General features: G+C 38.9%; 1 protein-coding gene across 1 annotated transcript in view; it reads left to right on the forward strand.

The window, feature by feature from the left end:
- DOCK4 (dedicator of cytokinesis 4) overlaps nt 1–18,270 on the forward strand; it is a 486,038-nt gene that overhangs the window by 340,774 nt on the left and 126,994 nt on the right. Inside the window, exons 17-22 of the mRNA XM_060156832.1 lie at nt 2,075–2,231; nt 7,513–7,610; nt 7,719–7,802; nt 7,989–8,089; nt 10,171–10,252; nt 11,288–11,458. Coding sequence (XP_060012815.1) covers nt 2,075–2,231; nt 7,513–7,610; nt 7,719–7,802; nt 7,989–8,089; nt 10,171–10,252; nt 11,288–11,458 — 693 coding nt within the window. The remainder of the gene's footprint in view (nt 1–2,074; nt 2,232–7,512; nt 7,611–7,718; nt 7,803–7,988; nt 8,090–10,170; nt 10,253–11,287; nt 11,459–18,270) is intronic.

Below are 18,270 nucleotides of genomic sequence, written 5' to 3' on the forward strand. Positions count from 1 at the left end.
CAGAGGGATTCTGTGCTTAATTTCCTACCTGTTCCCAAGACACTAGCCTTGAAAATATTTAAAGAAATAAGGTTCCTATGTTTATACTCAAAATAAGCTAAGCTATACCATCTCTGTATCTGTTACAATATTTTTTCTCAGAATCTTAATATAAAATCACCTTCATTATAAAAGCAGTATATAGATAAACAAAATAAAAACACCAGACTGTCATTACCCAAACAATGTCAACTGTTCACCCCATAGTGTATATCTTTCTGAATGTTTTTCTGTATGGACTTCGTTTACCCAAATGATACATATTTTTAATAGACTTTTTTAAAGAGCATTTTTAGTGTACAGTAAAGTTGAGAGTAAAGTACAGAGATTTCCCTTCCACCCATTGCCTCCACACATACGGAGCCTCCCCCATTAGCAACATCACTCACCAGAATGGTACATTTTTTACCAAGGGTGAACCTACACTGACACATCATCATCACCCAAAGTCCATAGTTTACCGTAGGGTTCACTTTTGGTTTTGTATATTCTGTGGGTTTGGACAAATGTATAGTGACATGTATCCATCATGATAATATCATACTGCCTTAGAAAAATCTGTGCTCTGCCTGTTCATCCTTTCTCCTACTCCCAAAACCCCTGGCAACCACTGATCTTTTTTACTGTCTCCATAGTTTTGCCCTTTCTAGAATGTCACATAGTTGGAATCATACAGTATGTAGCCTTTTCAGATTGGCTTCTTTCACTTAGTGATATGCATCAAGGTTCCTCCATGTCTTTTCATGGCTTCGTAGCTCATTTCCTTTTAGCACTGAATGGTATTCCATTTTCTGGTTGTACCACAGTTTATCTGTTCATATACTGAAGGCTATCTAGATTGCTTCATTATATATTTTTTTTAATTTCCTTTTTTCAGTTAATGACTTTTCCAATCATTAATTTTTCTTTAATCTCCTCTAGAACTTAGTCAATGTATACATTTCAAAAAAAAAAAATCCTTTTCAGCAAGTTTGTCCAAATCCAGGACCATTACATTGTATCTGGCTATCTATCTCTTAAGTCTAGAACAATCCTTTTTTTCACAAAACTTGAAGGTACAAAGCCAAGCATCCTACAGAAAGTGCTGCCTCTGGCTTGGTCTGGTTGCTTCCCCCTAACATTCAGCATGTTGCTCTGTCCCTCGTATTTCCTGTGAAGTAGAAGTTGAACCTGTAGGTGTAACAGATTCAGGTTCCACAGCTTTGTAAGAACACATTGCAGATGATGATGTGTTTCTTTGCGTTGCCCTGTGTTTGAGGGCTGACAACCCAGTCCCCCCACGGGCATCTGTCGTGACAGACATCTGTCATGACAGACATCTGTCTGTCGTCTGGCCAGTAGGAGGTAACCTGTGTGGCATCATATAAATGTTCATTTCCTCATCAACAGTTTTCCTGCTGGTTTTAGCACTTAGCGACAATCATTGACTAAAATAAGAATTACACTAGGAATACGAAACTGTATTTTTTAAAACCTATAATTCCTTTTACATTTGTTGGCTGGCATTTTCTGTAGAGACTTCTCAACATAGTGGAGCTATTAGATTATCCTGAAATACAGAGTCCTTTAATTGCCAGTTTTCAAAGTAAGGAGTTGTTTAATATCCGCCTCAGAGGAGATGTGGGAAGAATGTAAGCACTTTTTTTAAATGCGATGGTCACTGCAGTATGATTTCTTGAGCACTTCCAATGTTTCAGGCTCTATGATAAAGGCCTTATGTAATCTAATTCTCATGACGGCACAGTGAGGTTATAGAGAGAGAAAATGGAAATCACAAGAGGTTAAACAACTTGATACAGTTACTTGTGTGGGAAGTAACAGAGATAGGATTCAAACCCAAATGGGTCTGAGTCCAAAATCCGTGCGTAATTCCTCTTAGACATTTTTGTTGCATTTTACTTAAAAGCCAAATTCTATTTGTAATAATATTTGGAATATTTCCCAGTTCATAAACACTAGAGATGGATATCATGCTTAATAATTCTCATGAGGTCTCTTCTCTCCCCTATCCCATTTTTAAAAATATTTTTTGCAGTGTGAAGAAAACACAAATCTTCAGGATACTACCCGCTACCTCAAACTTCCTTTTTCCAAGGGCATTCTCCTTGGGAATAATAATCAAGCCATGAAGGCCACAAAGGAGTCTTTTTGGATAACATCTTTTCTCTGTTCCACAAAACTCACACAAAACGGTAATTATAATACTGTTTTATTTGAAAGCCCTTGTATTTAAGTAGTCATGTGAATTTTGATAGGATATTCAATAAACATCAATGTTATGTATAATAACTTTGCACTAGAAAAAATGTTGATCTTTCTGTTTGTGATTTCCAATAATGTGAAAACAGTTGTGACCCAATGATCTCTTAAATGCATGTAGTTTAAGGACTATAGAATTATCCCAGTATTGGAACCCAAGTACACAACTCTTCAAAATAAACCGTCAAACCCAGCTACTTTAAAAAAAAAAAAGAAGACCAGGATTACCACCACCTTAATTTCTCTTGCTTTATAGCTCCATAGACGGTGCTAATTGCAAACTTTAGAGTGAAGGCTGTTTTTTGTTTAATTAGATGGATATTGCTTTTCTATTCTAGCATTACTTTTTATGTCAGTGATTGTTTAGCAAGTTATGATTAATAAAGCAAGCTCTTCTCCTTGGCAAACTGTCCTGAAAACATTGTCTATAATGAAGGAAGCAAATTAAACATTTTTGAGTTCTTCATGGTTGCCATGTAAGCCTTCTGGAAAGCATCCTGAATGCCATATTAATAAAATCAGATTCATTATGTTGAAGAGAATCACTTCATAATAAGGCACAGCTCTTCCTTGACTTAGGATTGGGTTACATCCCGATAAACCCATGGTAACTTGAATAAGGTAAGTAGAATATGCATTTATTACACCTAACCTACAAAACATCATAGCTTAGCCTAGCCTACATTAAACATGCCCAGAACACTTCCGTTAGCTTACAACTGGGCAAAATTATCTAACACAAAGCCTATTTTATCATAGTGTTGGATATCTCATGTAATTTATTGGATACTGTACTGAAAGTGAAAAACAGCATGGTTGTACAGGTACAGAATGGTTGTAACTGGTGTTGGTTGTTTACCTTCGAGATCACGCGGCTGTCTGGGAGCTGGGGCTCAATGCCCAGCATCGCAAGAGGGTATTGTACCTGTGTTAGCATGTGGCTAACCCAGGAAAAGAGCAAAACTCAAAATTTGAAGTATGGTTTCTAAATGATTTCATATCACTTTCACACCCATGTAAAGCCAAAAAATCTTAAGTCAAACCATCCTAAGTCAGGGCCCTGTATTGTGTCAAAAAATGCTCCTGTGCTTAAACTTTTGTGTTATTAATTCTTTCTTCTGTGTCACATAGTAAGAAATATATTTCTTTTCTTAGAACATGGAATGAGAAAAGAAGCAAATTGTGGCATTGTTATAATGACCACTTTTAAGATACCCCTCAATTTGTCATGCATTGCTACTGTATTTATGTAGAAGTTGGCAAATTGCAAATGATTCTTTCACATTTATCTTGGGTTTTGTTTCTCCCCTTCCAAAAGTATTTTTGGGAAATATTTTTAAAAATCAACTACATAATTCATTTTTAGTAAATCTGATTGAAAGTAGCTATTGCCAAGTCATGTCATTATACCAGACTTTATCAGTATTCAGTGGTTAATGATTTTACTTAAATAAAACCTTCATTGACAGATCTCTATAATGACTATAAAGCATTTACCTCAGGCATTTTTTGTGGGAACAGTGTAACCCCATGGAGGTTATGAAGATAATAAAATCAACATGTTAGTGACTCCCTTCAGTGGAATTTTTATTCATCTCATGTGGATTAGTTGTGTGTCTGTTATAGAGTCTAAGTTCACATTTAATTGATTGTCTCCATTAGACTATTTCAGCTTGTGTTAGTTATCTGTTGCTGCTGTAGTGACTACTGTAAACTTATTGGCTTAAAGCAACAATAATTTATTATCTTACGATTTTGGAGGTCAAAAGTCTGCAGTCAGTTTCATGGGGCCTAAATCAAGGTGTCGGCAGGGCCACATTCCCTCTCAAATCTCTTGGAGAGAATCCTTTTACTTACCTTTTCTAGTTTCTAGGAACCACCTGTATTCCTTGGCTCCTGGCCCCTTTCTCCATCTTCAAAGCCAGCAGCATAGCATCTTCAAATCTCTCTGACTCTAACCGTCTTCCATCTTTTAGGAACCCCTGTGATTAGAGTGGGCCCACCAAATCATCCAGGATAATACCCCTATTTAAAAGATCTTTGGGCTTCCCTGGTGGCGCAGTGGTTGAGAGTCCGCCTGCCAATGCAGGGGACACAGGTTTGTGCCCCGGTCCGGGAAGATCCCACATGCTGTGGAGCGACTAGGCCCATGAGCCATGGCCACTGAGCCTGCACGGCCGGAGCCTGTGCTCCGCAACGGGAGAGGCCGCAACAGTGAGAGGCCCACGTACCGGGAAAAAAAAAAAAGATCTTTAACTTAATCACACCTGTAAAATCTCTTTTGCCATGCCAAGATAAACATATTCACAGGTTCCAGGGATTAGAATACGGACACCTTTGGGGATCATTATTCTGCCAATGACACAAATCTAACAATAGATTATCTGCTGTCAAAATATTCAGCCCTGCATCCTTCACTTTTTCTAGTTCTAGGGTTTAGGATATTAGAATTGTGAACATAAGACAGAGGGAACAAAATCCTGATAATTAGAAGCTGCTACTTTGTAAAAGCAGAGAACATTTTCAGGTAAATAAACTATTCATGAAACCATTATATTAAACATCTCACTATATGGAAGGCAATGCTTGACTCATTGTTGAAGACTAATAAGTGCTTAATTATCATTTTGACATTGATTAACCTTGTCAGTGTAAGACAGCTCAGAATGAAGCAGGAAATGAATAGTGTGTTTCAGACATGGGAAGGAGGAAGGAAGTTAGTTGAGCTTTCTGAAATTTACATGCTAGACACATGTCTCTGTGTAGAAGTAATCCAGTTCCAAATTGGAATTAAATTGCTTTGTATTCATTTTACTTGACTTGGAAAGTTTACAGATCCCATTACCATTACAATTGGGCATTTAGTAAGTGATGTGGTCTCTAGGAACAGTTTCCTAGAGCAGATTTGCATTTCAGGGTTTCTAAAGTGTGTCTGCACACTCTCTGTGTTCAATGTCATTCTTAGATAGCATACCGAGGCCAGAGCACTCAGCTAGACGTCTGTGATTGCCAAATCAAGTAGATATTTTAAGCTTCTTAAAAGTGGGGATCAGAAAAGGAATTACTTTACTTGTTTGTCAGCTTCCTTGGACTGTTAAACACAACTGTTTAAAAAGTTATGAGAAAATAAAAACAGTGCTTAAATTAAGCCTAACATTTGTGCAGGTACTGACTGCCCTACGTCCCTTTCCTACCCCCAGTGGTGGGTGGTTTATTCAGTCTCTTCCTGAGATTGTGATTTAAAAAAAACAAAAGTAGGGATCATGCCATCTACCTATTTTATAGCTCTTGGTAGATTAGGCATACAGTCAGTATACATGTAAATGATAATTGAATGGAATTTATAAAATTCACGTTTTTCAGAAGTAGGTCCTAGCTCCAAATTTGCAACTAATATATCTTCAAATGGCTAAAATAGAGGCCTAAGAGATGACAATTTTGACTTGATTCTGAGTTCTTGGCATACATGAGGTTTTTTTTAAGTATTTAAATTTTTTATTTTAATTCTGTAACAATGACATTTTGCTAAGGAAAAAAAAATGTTTCATCACACAACAGATCTTTGTTTTGTTTTTGTTTTTGCGGTACGCGGGCCTCTCACTGCTGTGGCCTCTCCCTTTGCGGAGCACAGGCTCTGGACGCGCAGGCTTAGCAGCCATGGCTCACAGACCTAGCCACTCCGCGGCATCTGGGATCTTCCTGGACCGGGGAACGAACCCGCGTGCCCTGCATCGGCAGGTGGACTCTCAACCACTGCGCCACCAGGGAAGCTCTGACCAATCATTTTTTAAAAGGTTTCAATCATACCTCCAGGGTGTCCGAGTTAGACATGAATATTTAACATTTTCAGGATTTTCTGTTATGAAAATAGTCATAAATCTCTTTTTCACTGTCAGTATTGAAAAAAAATTCCCTCATTTTTCTCGTTCTGAATCCGCCTCCTCCTCTTACCCCTATTTGTTATAGGCAAATATTTTCATTTAGTACCAAATTTCTTTCTTTTAAGTTGTTTGTAAAGTTTTTCTTTTGAATCTGACTTTGGTAGAAGTTGCTTCTATTTCCTCTTGAGATTCTTATGCTTTTTTCGCATCTTTATTCACTACATCATATTTTCTTTCTCATCATAACTACTCTTCCTTGATCTCTTGGATTGTGTTTGTTTGGTTGGTTTCTTGTTTCCACATCGATCTTTCTGTCTCTCAGCAAGTCCCATTTGGGTTTTTCTTGAAACAAGTGCTTTGAAGTAGAAAACCCCTCCTGGCTTCTCTCTTGGCCGTTCTAGTCTCTCAACCCCACTGAGTACCAGGAGACCAGCCCTGCCAGGTTCCCCTGCCCGGGGCACATCCTGCTCGCACGTGCCTTGTCAGTTCTCACTGCTTTCATTGGCCTCCAGACACCACCGTCTCCCTGATCCCTTTGGAGACCAGTGAAGCTGGACACCATGTTCAGGACCTTCTGCCCAGGAAGGATGAGGGAAGGATTTATTCCCTCACAAGGTGAAGAGGTTTCCTGAGGGCCCTGCTAGACTCAGGACCCACGTGTTATCAGTTCAGGGAAAGGAGGAAATTGAAGAGCTGGGCCAGAGTCTAGGATGGAAGATGATCATGGAGTCCAGGAACTGGCCCTCTCAGGTCCAAAGGCTCACTAGATGGTCTGACAATTGACTGGCTTTGTCATCACTGTGCAGGGACCTTCTAGTCATGCCAGGTTTGGGCCACATTGTCAAGAAGACCTTCATTGCCGAGTGGAATTTGTTGCTAGGCAGAGTGCTATATGCTGGGGGCACAAATATGAATAAAGTGGGTTCCCAGCCCTCAAGAATCTCCCACTTTAATGGGAGGAGGCAGAAAATCATTCAGCCAGTATTTACCAAGTGCCTGCTATGTGCCTGCCCTGTTCCAGATGCTGCCACTATGTTAGGGCCAAACTCGCACACTCTCTTGTTCTGCTGGAATTTACAGTCTAGTGGGGGCAAAGACAGATAGCTAGCTTGAGAACTGAAGGATAAGTAGGAGTTTGTAAGTCAAGGGCGTTGGGAAGGGAGAAATAATTAGAATACACTGTAATAAATGCCATTCAGAGGGCTAGTGGGAGGGCCTGGGAGCCTGCAACTTGGGTGACCAAGAGGCAATGTGTGTAAGAATTCAGCGTTTACAGTAGAACACTTTCGTGTTCTCTATCAAGGCAACTAATTTTCCTTTTCTGTTTGGAAAGGTGATATGCTTGATCTTTTGAAATGGAGAACCCACCCAGACAAGATCACAGGCTGTCTCTCTAAATTAAAAGAAATTGACGGCTCAGAGATAGTAAAGGTATATGGTATTTTGTTATCCCTCTCTTGGAAATTCATGGGTTAAAGAATATTTAGAGGGGAAGGACAGAGGATATTTTATTTATGCTTTTACTTCTTTATCCAACAGTTTCTGCAAGATACACTGGATACCTTGTTTGGAATTTTAGATGAAAATTCCCAAAAATATGGGTCTAAAGTGTTTGATTCTTTGGTGAGTTTAAATTCACTTTAATTGTATCTTAATTTTGTCTCTTAATTTTGACTTTCCTAAAGCTGTTTATAAATGTGCACATAATAGCATAAGCTTACTTGAAAAGAAACCTTCCCCCTCCCCTCTACCAAAAAAAAAATCTTGCTTTGTGTTCAGTTTTATAAAGCTCCATTTTTTTTTTTTTAGGTTCACATAATAAATTTGCTGCAAGATAGCAAATTTCATCATTTTAAACCTGTAATGGACACTTATATTGAGAGTCATTTTGCTGGGGCACTTGCATACAGGTAAGGCCCTTTATCTTGTAATTGGTGTAGAAGCAGTTTCTTTTGAGCTTTTTAAAGCAGAACCAACTATATAGGAAAATTTAAAAGGGAGTGTAGGAAGAAGTGAAGCACAACCACTGAAGTGTCTCTTGAGACAGTTTCCTCCTTTCTCACACACCTTCTTTTAATGGCTGGAACTTCTTTTGAGTAAAAGGGGAAAAAAAAGAACTTCCTGAATTCTATTCCTGAAACCTAAAATGTAAGGTATTTTCTTCTTGTCTCTGTTTCATTTGATATTCTTTAGTCTAAAATATCTGGTTATTTCACTTTGGCTGTCAAGAGCCCCATTTAATCACCAGACTCCTTGATGATTCTAGATGTCTTTAAGAAAGAAATATGATGGGAAAAGGATCTTTGCCATCATACCATTTTAAAGTCATTTGTTCATTCATCTGTTAATATTTACTGAGTGCCTACTGCATACCAGGCACTATGCTTTGTGCTGATCATATGAAGACCTGGTCCCTGGCTGCAAGCAGTTCAGTCATTGGACTCTGCCCTTCGTTACCAGCTGCCATTTTAACTGCTGGTGCGTTCCTGTCAGCTCAGATAAGGCAAGCAGGCTACAAGTGAATGAATAATGACATGCTTTAGCTGGTTCCTGCCTTCACGTAGCCCAGGTGATAGTTGCCAGAAGGTGGCAATGTCCCTCTTTCTGTCCTATCATGACATCTTCCCGGTTTGGGGCCTTGCTTAAATACAGCCCTGAAATGTACCCCAAAGTTCTATCTCCCCATTACACTCTTGTCATTGCTATTCTGCCAAAGTTTTTACCTTATACTTTAAGCACCTATGGGTATGTACATGCACAATCATCTGTTCCCAGAGGTGTGTTTAAAGAACATGGAATCAGGGTTTTCCCCATCTATGTATTGTATAAAAGATAGTAGGTAATCAATTAAGCGTTTGATCCCATTCCTTTGGGTATTCCCCACCATGGCCTGGTAAGATTTACGCCTCTGACGTTTAAATGAATGGAGTCATTTTTGCAAGACTTGACCCTCTGCCAACATGAGTTTTTCAGAGGGTGAAATGTAACAACAGGGATAGTTTTGAAATGTTGGCCCGACTTTGCCCCTTGGCCTAACAATTTGGGCTCTGGTGTGAGGTGGTCACCGCCTCCAACTGAGACTATCCTTGGAAGGTAGAGAAAGAGGGTGTAATTTCTAAATTTCAGGTTGGCCAGGAAGGCAGCTAATAAGTCCTAATAAGACAAATAAGGCCCGTGGAATCGTCTTGAGCTATGGGTGGCCAGAAACTCACCGACAGATCATCTTCAAAATAGCACTCCCAGCAGCATCTGCCTACTGGCATATCCATAGATTCTCTCCCGACAGAAAAGAGGAGCATTTTTAAAAACTGCTCTGTTTCCTAGAAACCAAGAACTGACCAGTGTTAACGGTCACACAACTGCAATCTTGAGAATTTGGGGGGGTGGAGGTTAATTCAATTTTTGTTTCTTAAAACAATGAGACTTGGGTTTTCTGGAAATTACTAAGGCATACTTTGACAGTAAGCCTCATTCTTCCCACAGGTCAGAGAATTGACTTGATAACTCCATGCGGGTGTGCTTTAAAATGGAGAGGTATTACCTTCATCCCTCCCCACACCCTCTTTTGCCTCCAGCCGAATATTTCATCCAACTGTTTACGTAGTCGCTGGGGAGGAAATCCCAATTAGCAGTTGTCAGAGATTGACCATGACAGTCATATTCAGGCACTCCCTTGGCCGGAGTCCTTTTCTCAGATATTTGTGTTCACCCATTGGAAGCACTGCCAGAAACAGCAGGGCTGATGGAATATGTCCAGATTGAAAGGAATCTTGCTGGGAGGAAGTGTTGTTTCTCTCTTCAGCTTCAAAAAAGGGGTAGTGATGTTGATAGGCAGACTTTGTAAAATTATTATGTTATGGCAGTTTGACAGAAAAATGTGAGAACTGTTGGGAAATGAAGCCTCCTCATGATAAACATAAGCATTTGATTTGTTGGCATTTAATTGAGAATGAGAGCAATTCTACCTTCTGCACGTCTCCTTGTATTTTAGAGATCTCATCAAAGTGCTCAAGTGGTATGTGGACAGGATCACAGAAGCGGAGAGACAAGAGCACATCCAGGAGGTGTTGAAGGTAATGACACGCTGTCAAAAACAGATCACCGTCTAACAGTGCTGTTGCGTGGTGATGCCTAAACGAATTGGTTTCCTCTACACAGACAGTAACTGGTGATGATGTATTACTGACATTCCAATTCAAGGATCTTAATCAGTTTATGGCTACTCCAGAGCTGATGAAATTTGAAAGGGACTTTGCCAAGCTTGCCCACTGGAACCTGCCTGGCATTGAATCCTTACTCCTCTGGGCTCTGAACACTTGAAGTCTAGGATTGGCAGGAGGAAGGGTTGAAAAGAAGACTGCAGATGGGCAGTTAAGCTTAGAAGTTGCTGGCTCTTGCTTCCACCACCCTGACAGAGACCATCTGAGGGCCATTTGTCTTAAGAGAGGATAATAGGATGGCTTAGCAGGGATCACAGTGAGGAAACCTGAGGTTTTACTGGCTATCATGGTTTAACACTGCCCATATCTCTGGGCCCTGTGTGCTCAGTATATATGGAGATGTTGATACCTTACCTGCAAACATGTTTGTAAAGAATATAGATTCTTAAAAGGATTGTCCATAACAGCTCTGGCAGTCTTTTGATTTCTATAATTGAGTATACCCTATTTGATGTCAGTAGATAAAAGTAAACAGGTGTACATTTTAAAAAACAAGCACTTTACTCATTATAAATTTGTCATTTTGGACCAATTGAAGGTAAAATGCAAGTGGCAAGAGTACCAACCAGCAAAGCAAAATAATTTTTGAAAAACAGATTTGTTGATTAAATTTAAAAAATCATCTGAGGATCAGAAACATTTAATGTTCATACCTCTCAAGAATTACATAGAATTTAAAAATTATCTATACGTTTTCTCTCATTAGGCATCAGAGAAAAATGGCTCTTTCCCTACAAGTAAATATTGTTCAGAAATCTCACGGGGCCTTAGTATTTAAGTCAATATTTTAAAAGTCTAATGTTGTGCTATGGTTTTTGTGCTGTGTCTTTGTCAAATAAATACCTTTGGTTTCCTTTGAAACTAATGTTTTAAAACTTTTGTTTTAAGGCCCAAGAATATATTTTTAAGTATATCGTTCAGTCTCGAAGGCTGTTTTCCCTCGCCACCGGCGGACAGAATGAGGAAGAATTTCGCCGCTGCATCCAGGAGCTCCTCATGTCAGTCCGTTTTTTTCTTTCACAAGAAAGCAAAGGGTCTGGAGCATTATCTCAATCACAGGTAATTTTTTTTTTCATCTCTGCTGAAGAGAGGAAAAATGAGTCCAATTTATTTATTTTTACACAACCGCATAAGTGAATATTTTCTCCATCAGCAACCTGTAGCTCCAGCTTATATTTGTAGCTTAACTGAGACTTCTAAAAAGTCCCTCAGCTTCCGAACGCCAGCAGAGCAGAAGTTAGGTTGTCTTTCCTCGGACTGTTCTCGCTCTGAATGGAGAGCCTGTTGGTTTGCACCAGCCTCCATTCCAGTTTCTAGAACACATACATGATAGAGACACCCTGTCACACCGTCAGTCAAGGAGAAGGAATTTCGCTCTAGCCAATCTGCTGCAGTTGTTTTCCCCAGGCCTTGTGCTGCTTCTTTTTTTAGTTCCCCGACCAGGGATGGAACCCGAGCCCCGGCAGTGAGAGCGCCAAGTCCTAACCACTGGACCACCAGAGAACTCCCTTGTGCTGCATTTTAATCTGTGGACTTGAGACTCATTATATTGGTCTCAGCTAAATTGCGTGTTGTTTTGTCTTATTTAACTTGACGCTAATCGTCCTGGGACTGATCTGCTATGACCAGTGCTGAGCGGTTGCTGCCACATTCTATGACCAGGAGTAGCTGCCCGTGTTTTAAGAACAGGATCTATACACTTTCCAAATAGCGTGGCCTTGAACATGTGCCGAGAGATAATTCTGAATATCTTTCTCTACACTTTCTTAATCCTTCTTGTACATGTTTAATTCTAATAACTTGGTTTAATAACTTGTCAGATGGAGAAGCACCCTCTTTACTACCATCTCCTGGAGACTTGAGACTTATAATCACTGAGAGTTGGGATATAAAATGGGAGATTAAGAGACAAAACTAGATCCCTAAGAGTATTGTTGTAATTTGGTGTCATTTGACATTTGGAAGGCGTTATATATAATGGCAAAACACTAGAAATGTACCCCCCCCCAATAATAGAGCCATGTTTTTCTGACTGTTTGGGGACTATTCTTGTTACTTTCTTCTTTGCAGAGGTGGACTCATCTTCCATCTGGTTAAGGATACAGGCCCTTTTAATGTCATTTTGGCTTCTCTTGTCAACAGTATAATCACTGCACGTTAGGAAACTTGCCAGAAGCCTCAGTGTCAAGTTGCCCACTAACCAGACCCTACTTATCAGCCATTGATATTTGAAAAGGATACTGTAACAGGTTAACGTATATTCCTTTAGATGAAAGTTCTCAGAAGTTCACTACTTTTACAAAAGCTGTTGAAAAGTTGAGTTTTCATTTTGAGATTTTTCTGAAACAAAACAAACCTTTATAAGTTACAGGAATAAAACTTACTTAATCCATAACTGAAAAATATTCTCTTACTTTTAAGAGTAACTTTAAGTCATGGTTTCTTAATGAGATGCCTTTGTAGGGACTCAAGAGATTTTTCTCTTCTTTAAAGTTGGAGAAATATTCTTTTACCTTAGTTGTGTTTCCACCGAACCCTAGCAGTCACCCTGAGATGATTTCGGCTGCTGAGGTACAACCACAGTATAGAGCAGCCTCCTTTTCTTTGTTTAACATACTGAACTCCAACTGCTCTTGATTCTCTGAGTTCTACCCCTCCATCAAGATAGTAAAACAACTTTAGCGCCTTCAAAGAATCATATTTGATTCTTCTTTTTTGGCCCTTAGCTTTTTATCAAGAGATGATATATAAAATATATAATAGTTTCTAAATATCTTCATAAACTCTACTGAAGTCGTTCTCTATTATTTTATGCAGTATCCTATACTTGAAAATTTTGAAATGATAATTTTATTTAGTTTAATGCTAAGAGAAAATTTATACAAAATAATGAAGCAGTTAGTTTTCTTCATTAAGCAATGAGGACTTTGTTCCTTTATGTTTTGGGAGAATGCTAAACACTTCTTCCCATTCCAAGTCCCCCTTTGACCCCACACTTTCTTAGCTCTCTCTTCCAAGAAGGAAGGTGCCACTAATCTGATTGATCCAACAGTTAGGTTTCTGTTGCTGCATAACAAATGACCACCGTGGCTTTAGATAACACCCATTTATTAGCTCAAGTTCTGTAGGTTGGAAGGCTTGGTCAGGTCTTGGTCCTACAGCCAAAATCAAGGTGTTGGCTTTGATGGCTTATCTGGAGGCTCTGGGGAGGAATTCACTTTCTAGATCTTTCAGGCTTTTGACAGGCATCAGTTTCCTTGTGAGTGAGATTCCCATTTCCATGCTGACTGTCACCCAGGGGTGGGAGGAGGATCTGGGTGCTCTCAGCTCCTAGAGGCCACTTGCATTCCTTGGTGTGTGGCCCCTCCATCCTCGAAGCCAGGCACAGTTTGTCAAATCCTTCTCATGCTTCAAATCTCTGAGTTCCCCCACCACGAGCCAGAGAAAACTTCTGCATGGGAACAGCATCAGGGGACAAAGTTCATGGAGATCATCTTAGAACTCTGCCTACCATGTCCAGAGCCAAGGTTACCCACTGGTCCTTAAAGATTCTTGCCTGAAAGACAAAAACCCAGTATCCTTGCTCCATTTTGCATTTTTTCCATGTGAGCTACAACTCAGAGCAAATTCCATCTCCTGGAGGTAGAATAGCCATCCCAGCAATCCTTCAGGTTGGATCAATGGATGGCTGCTCTATAGATCTGGCCATCCTGGTATTAGGACGTTCATTTAGTACTCCTGGCCTAAGCCCAGCCTGTTAATGACTCTGTCCTTAGGAGCCCTGCCCTGGGCAGGACTGAAGGCTTAGTCAGCTATATACAGTGGATCTTGGTTTCCCATTCCAAGGACAGGTCTCTACCTTGGAAACCCCAAGAAAAGAGGAATGGCGGAAGGAGTTGAGGCCCAAGACCCTGCCCCAAGTTCCTATTAATTATCTTTCTCTATTTGCCTTGGCTACCAAGAAGGTCAAAACAAAATCATGTTTTTATTTTTATTTTCAGTAAAAATCTTTAGCTTAGATAGCTATTACAGCTGTCTTTCTGCCCTCATCACAACGTCCTTGTTCCTTTATCCTTTTTAATAATTGTATCTTACACTGCAAGCACATTCAAATACCTTTTTGAAATAAAGAGGTATAAATAAAGAATTGATGGATAAATTAAGGGATTCCTGAGGAAAGTCAACTTAGGTGATTTAGTGACCAGAAAGCTGGGCTCATTTTATTTTAATTTTTTTACATTTCGTCTGTATGACTCAGCTCTTTGCAGAGTGAAATGTAGGCTATATAAATATAGTCTTTACCAGGGAATATCAGGTTATTAATTTTAAGTACATTCAAGAAAATCTATAATTTTTAAGAGTCAAGGGGAAAACATAGCTGTTGACCCCAGCACCTTAAGCATTCTGATGATTCTGGCATCAAACACAGGTCTTGGCTCTTCTACAATTTCTGCTGCTGCTATACAGGTAAATACCAAACTCCATGAATTTGAATTTAGTTCTGTGTTTGAATCATCAGCACTTGTAGACTTGACCTACCTTCCCCTGGTGTCAGATCTCAATGGTAAACCCAACAGCCCTTGAATCTCATATTACAAAATGTAATACCTTCCTTCACCAGGTGTTTGAGGCTGATCGACTTTTCCTTCCACTGCCCTCCTTTTGTGGAATTTTAAAAGGCTGAGTTTGTTTAGATGTACAATCCTAGACCAGTTGTTTTTTTTTTTAATTTTTATTTATTTTTTTTTCAGAGACTTAATCGTTGCTTTATTTGACTATTCTGAATTCCTGGTACATCACAAATGCAATGAATTTGTTTAAAAATTGATTATTCAATATTTTTAAAATATTTGTGATATAAAGTGGGGCTAAGTGTATTTTATTTTGTTTACTTTATCTTTTTAATATCTTTACTGGAGTATAATTGCTTTACATTGTTGTGTGAGTTGCTACTGTATAACAAAGTAAATCAGGTATATGTATACATATATATCCCCATATCCCCTCCCTCTTTCATCTCCCTCCCACCCTCCCTATCCCACCGCTCTAGGTGGTCACAAAGCACCAGGCTGATCTCCCTGTGCTATGCGGCTGCTTCCCACTAGCTCTCTATTTTACATTTGGTAGTGTATATATGTCCATGCCACTCTCTCACTTCATCCCAGCTTACCCTTCCCTCTCCCCGTGTCCACAAGTCCATTCTCTACGTCTGCATCTTTATTCCTGTCCTGCCCCTAGGTTCTTCAGAACCATTTTTTTTCTTTTAGATTCCATATATATGTGTTAGCATACGGTATTTGTTTTTCTCTTCCTGACTTACTTCACTCTTTGACAGACTCTAGGTTCATCCACCTAACTACAAATAACTCAATTTCATTTCTTTTTATGGCTGAGTAATATTCCATTGTATATATGTGCCACATCTTCTTTATCCATTCATCTGTCGAAGGACACTCAGGTTGCTTCCATGTCCTGACTATTGTAAATAGTGCTGAAATGAACATTGGGGTACATGACTCTTTTTGAATTATGGTTTTCTCGGTATATGCCCAGTAGTGGGATTGCTGGGTCATATGGTAGCTCTATTTTTAGTTTTTTAAGGAACCTCCATACTGTTCTCCATAGTGCTTGTATCAATTTACATTCCCACCAACAGAGCAAGAGGGTTCCCTTTTCTCCACACCCTCTCCAGCATTTATTGTTTGTAGCTTTTTGATGATGGCCATTCTGACTGGTGTAAGGTGATACCTCATTTTAGTTTTGATTTGCATTTCTCTAATGATTAGTAATGTTGAGCATACTTTCACATGTTTGTTGGCAATCTGTATATCTTCTTTGGAGAAATGTCTATTTAGATCTTCTGCCCATTTTTGGATTGGGTTGTTTGTTTTTTTGATATTGAGCTGCATGAGCTGCTTGTAAATTTTGGAGATTAATCCTTTGTCAGCTGCTTCGTTTGCAAATATTTTCTCCCATTCTAAGGGTGGTCTTTTCGTCTTGTTTATGATTTCCATTGCTGTGCAAAAGCTTTTAAGTTTCAGTAAGTCCCATTTGTTTATTTTTGTTTTTATTTCCATTTCTCTAGGAGGTGGGCCAAAAAGGATCTTGCTGTGATTTATGTCATAGAGTGTTCTGCCTATATTTTCCTCTAAGAATTTTATATATAGTGTCTGACCTTACATTTAGGTCTTTAATCCATTTTGAGTTTATTATTGTGTATGGTGTTAGGGAGTGTTCTAATGTCATTCTTTTACATGTAGCTGTCCAGTTTTCCCAACACCACTTATTGAAGAGGCTATCTTTTCTCCATTGTATATTCTTGCTTCCTTTATCAAAGATAAGGTGACTATATGTGCGTGGGTTTATCTCTGGTCTTTCTATCTTGTTCCATTGATCTATATTGCTGTTTTTGTGCAACTACTATATGTCTTGATTACTGTAGCTTTGGAGTACAGTCTGAAGTCAGGGATCCTGATTCCTCCAGCTCCATTTTTCTTTCTCAAGATCGCTTTGGCTATTCGGGGTCTTTTGTGTTTCCATACAAATTGTGAAGTTTTTTGTTCTAGTTCTGTGAAAAATGCCATTGGTAGTTTGACAGGCTTACATTGAATCTGTAGATTGCTTTGGGTAGTATAGTCATTTTCACAGTGTTGATTCTTCCTATCCAAGAATATGGTATATCTCTCCATCTGTTGGTATCATCTTTAATTTCTTTCATCAGTGTCTTATAGTTTTCTGCATACAGGTCTTTTGTCTCCTTAGGTAGGTTTAATCCTAGGTATTTTATTCATTTGTTGCAGTGGTAAATGGGAGTGTTTTCTTAATTTCTCTTTCAGATTTTTCATCATTAGTGTATAGGAGTGCAAGAGATTGCTGTGCATTAATTTTGTATTCTGCTACTTTACCAAATTCATTGATTAGCTCTAGTAGTTTTCTGGTAGCATCTTTAGGATTCTCTATGTATAGTATCATGTCATCTGCAAACAGTGACAGTTTTACATCTTCTTTTCCGATTTGGATTCCTTTTATTTCTTTTCTTCTCTGATTGCTGTGGTTAAAATTTCCAAAAGTATGTTGAATAATAGTGGTGAGAGTCAGCAACCTTGTCTTGTTCCTGATAGTGGAAATGCTTCCAGTTTTTCACCATTGAGAATGATGTTGGCTGTGGGTTTCTCATATATGACCTTTATTTTGTTGAGATAAGTTCCTTCTATGCCTACTTTCTGGAGAGTTTTTATCATACATGGGTATTGAATTTTGTGAAAAGCTTTTTCTGCATCTATTGAGATGATCATATGGTTTTTATCCTTCATTTTAAGAGGGTGTATAACGTTGGTTGATTTGTGTATATTGAAGAATCCTTGCATTCCTGGGATAAACCCCGCTTGATCATGGTATATGATCCTTTTAATGTGCTATTCGATTCTGTTTACTAGTATTTTGTTGAGGATTTTTGCATCTCTGTTCATCAATGATATTGGCCTGTAGTTTTCTTTTTTTGTGACATCTTTGTCTGGTTTTGGTATCAGGGTGATGGTGGCCTCATGGAATGAGTTTGGGAGTATTCCTCCCTCTGCTATATTTTGGAAGAGTCTGAGAAGGACAGGTTTTATCTCTTCTCTAAATGTTTATTAGAATTCTCCTGTGAATCCATCAGGTCTGGGGCTTTTGTTTGTTGGAAGATTTTTAATCATAGTTTCAGTTTCAGTGCTTGTGATTTGTCTGTTTATATTTTCTACTTCTTCCTGGTTCAGTCTCCGAAGGTTGTACTTTTCTAAGAATTTGTCCATTTCTTCCAGGTTGTCCATTTTATTGGCATATAGTTGCTTGTAGTAATCTTTCATGAACCTTTGTATTTCTGCAGTGTCAGT

Source organism: Lagenorhynchus albirostris, chromosome 8 (genome assembly GCF_949774975.1).
Source record: "Lagenorhynchus albirostris chromosome 8, mLagAlb1.1, whole genome shotgun sequence".
NCBI classification, from domain to species: Eukaryota; Metazoa; Chordata; class Mammalia; order Artiodactyla; family Delphinidae; genus Lagenorhynchus; species Lagenorhynchus albirostris.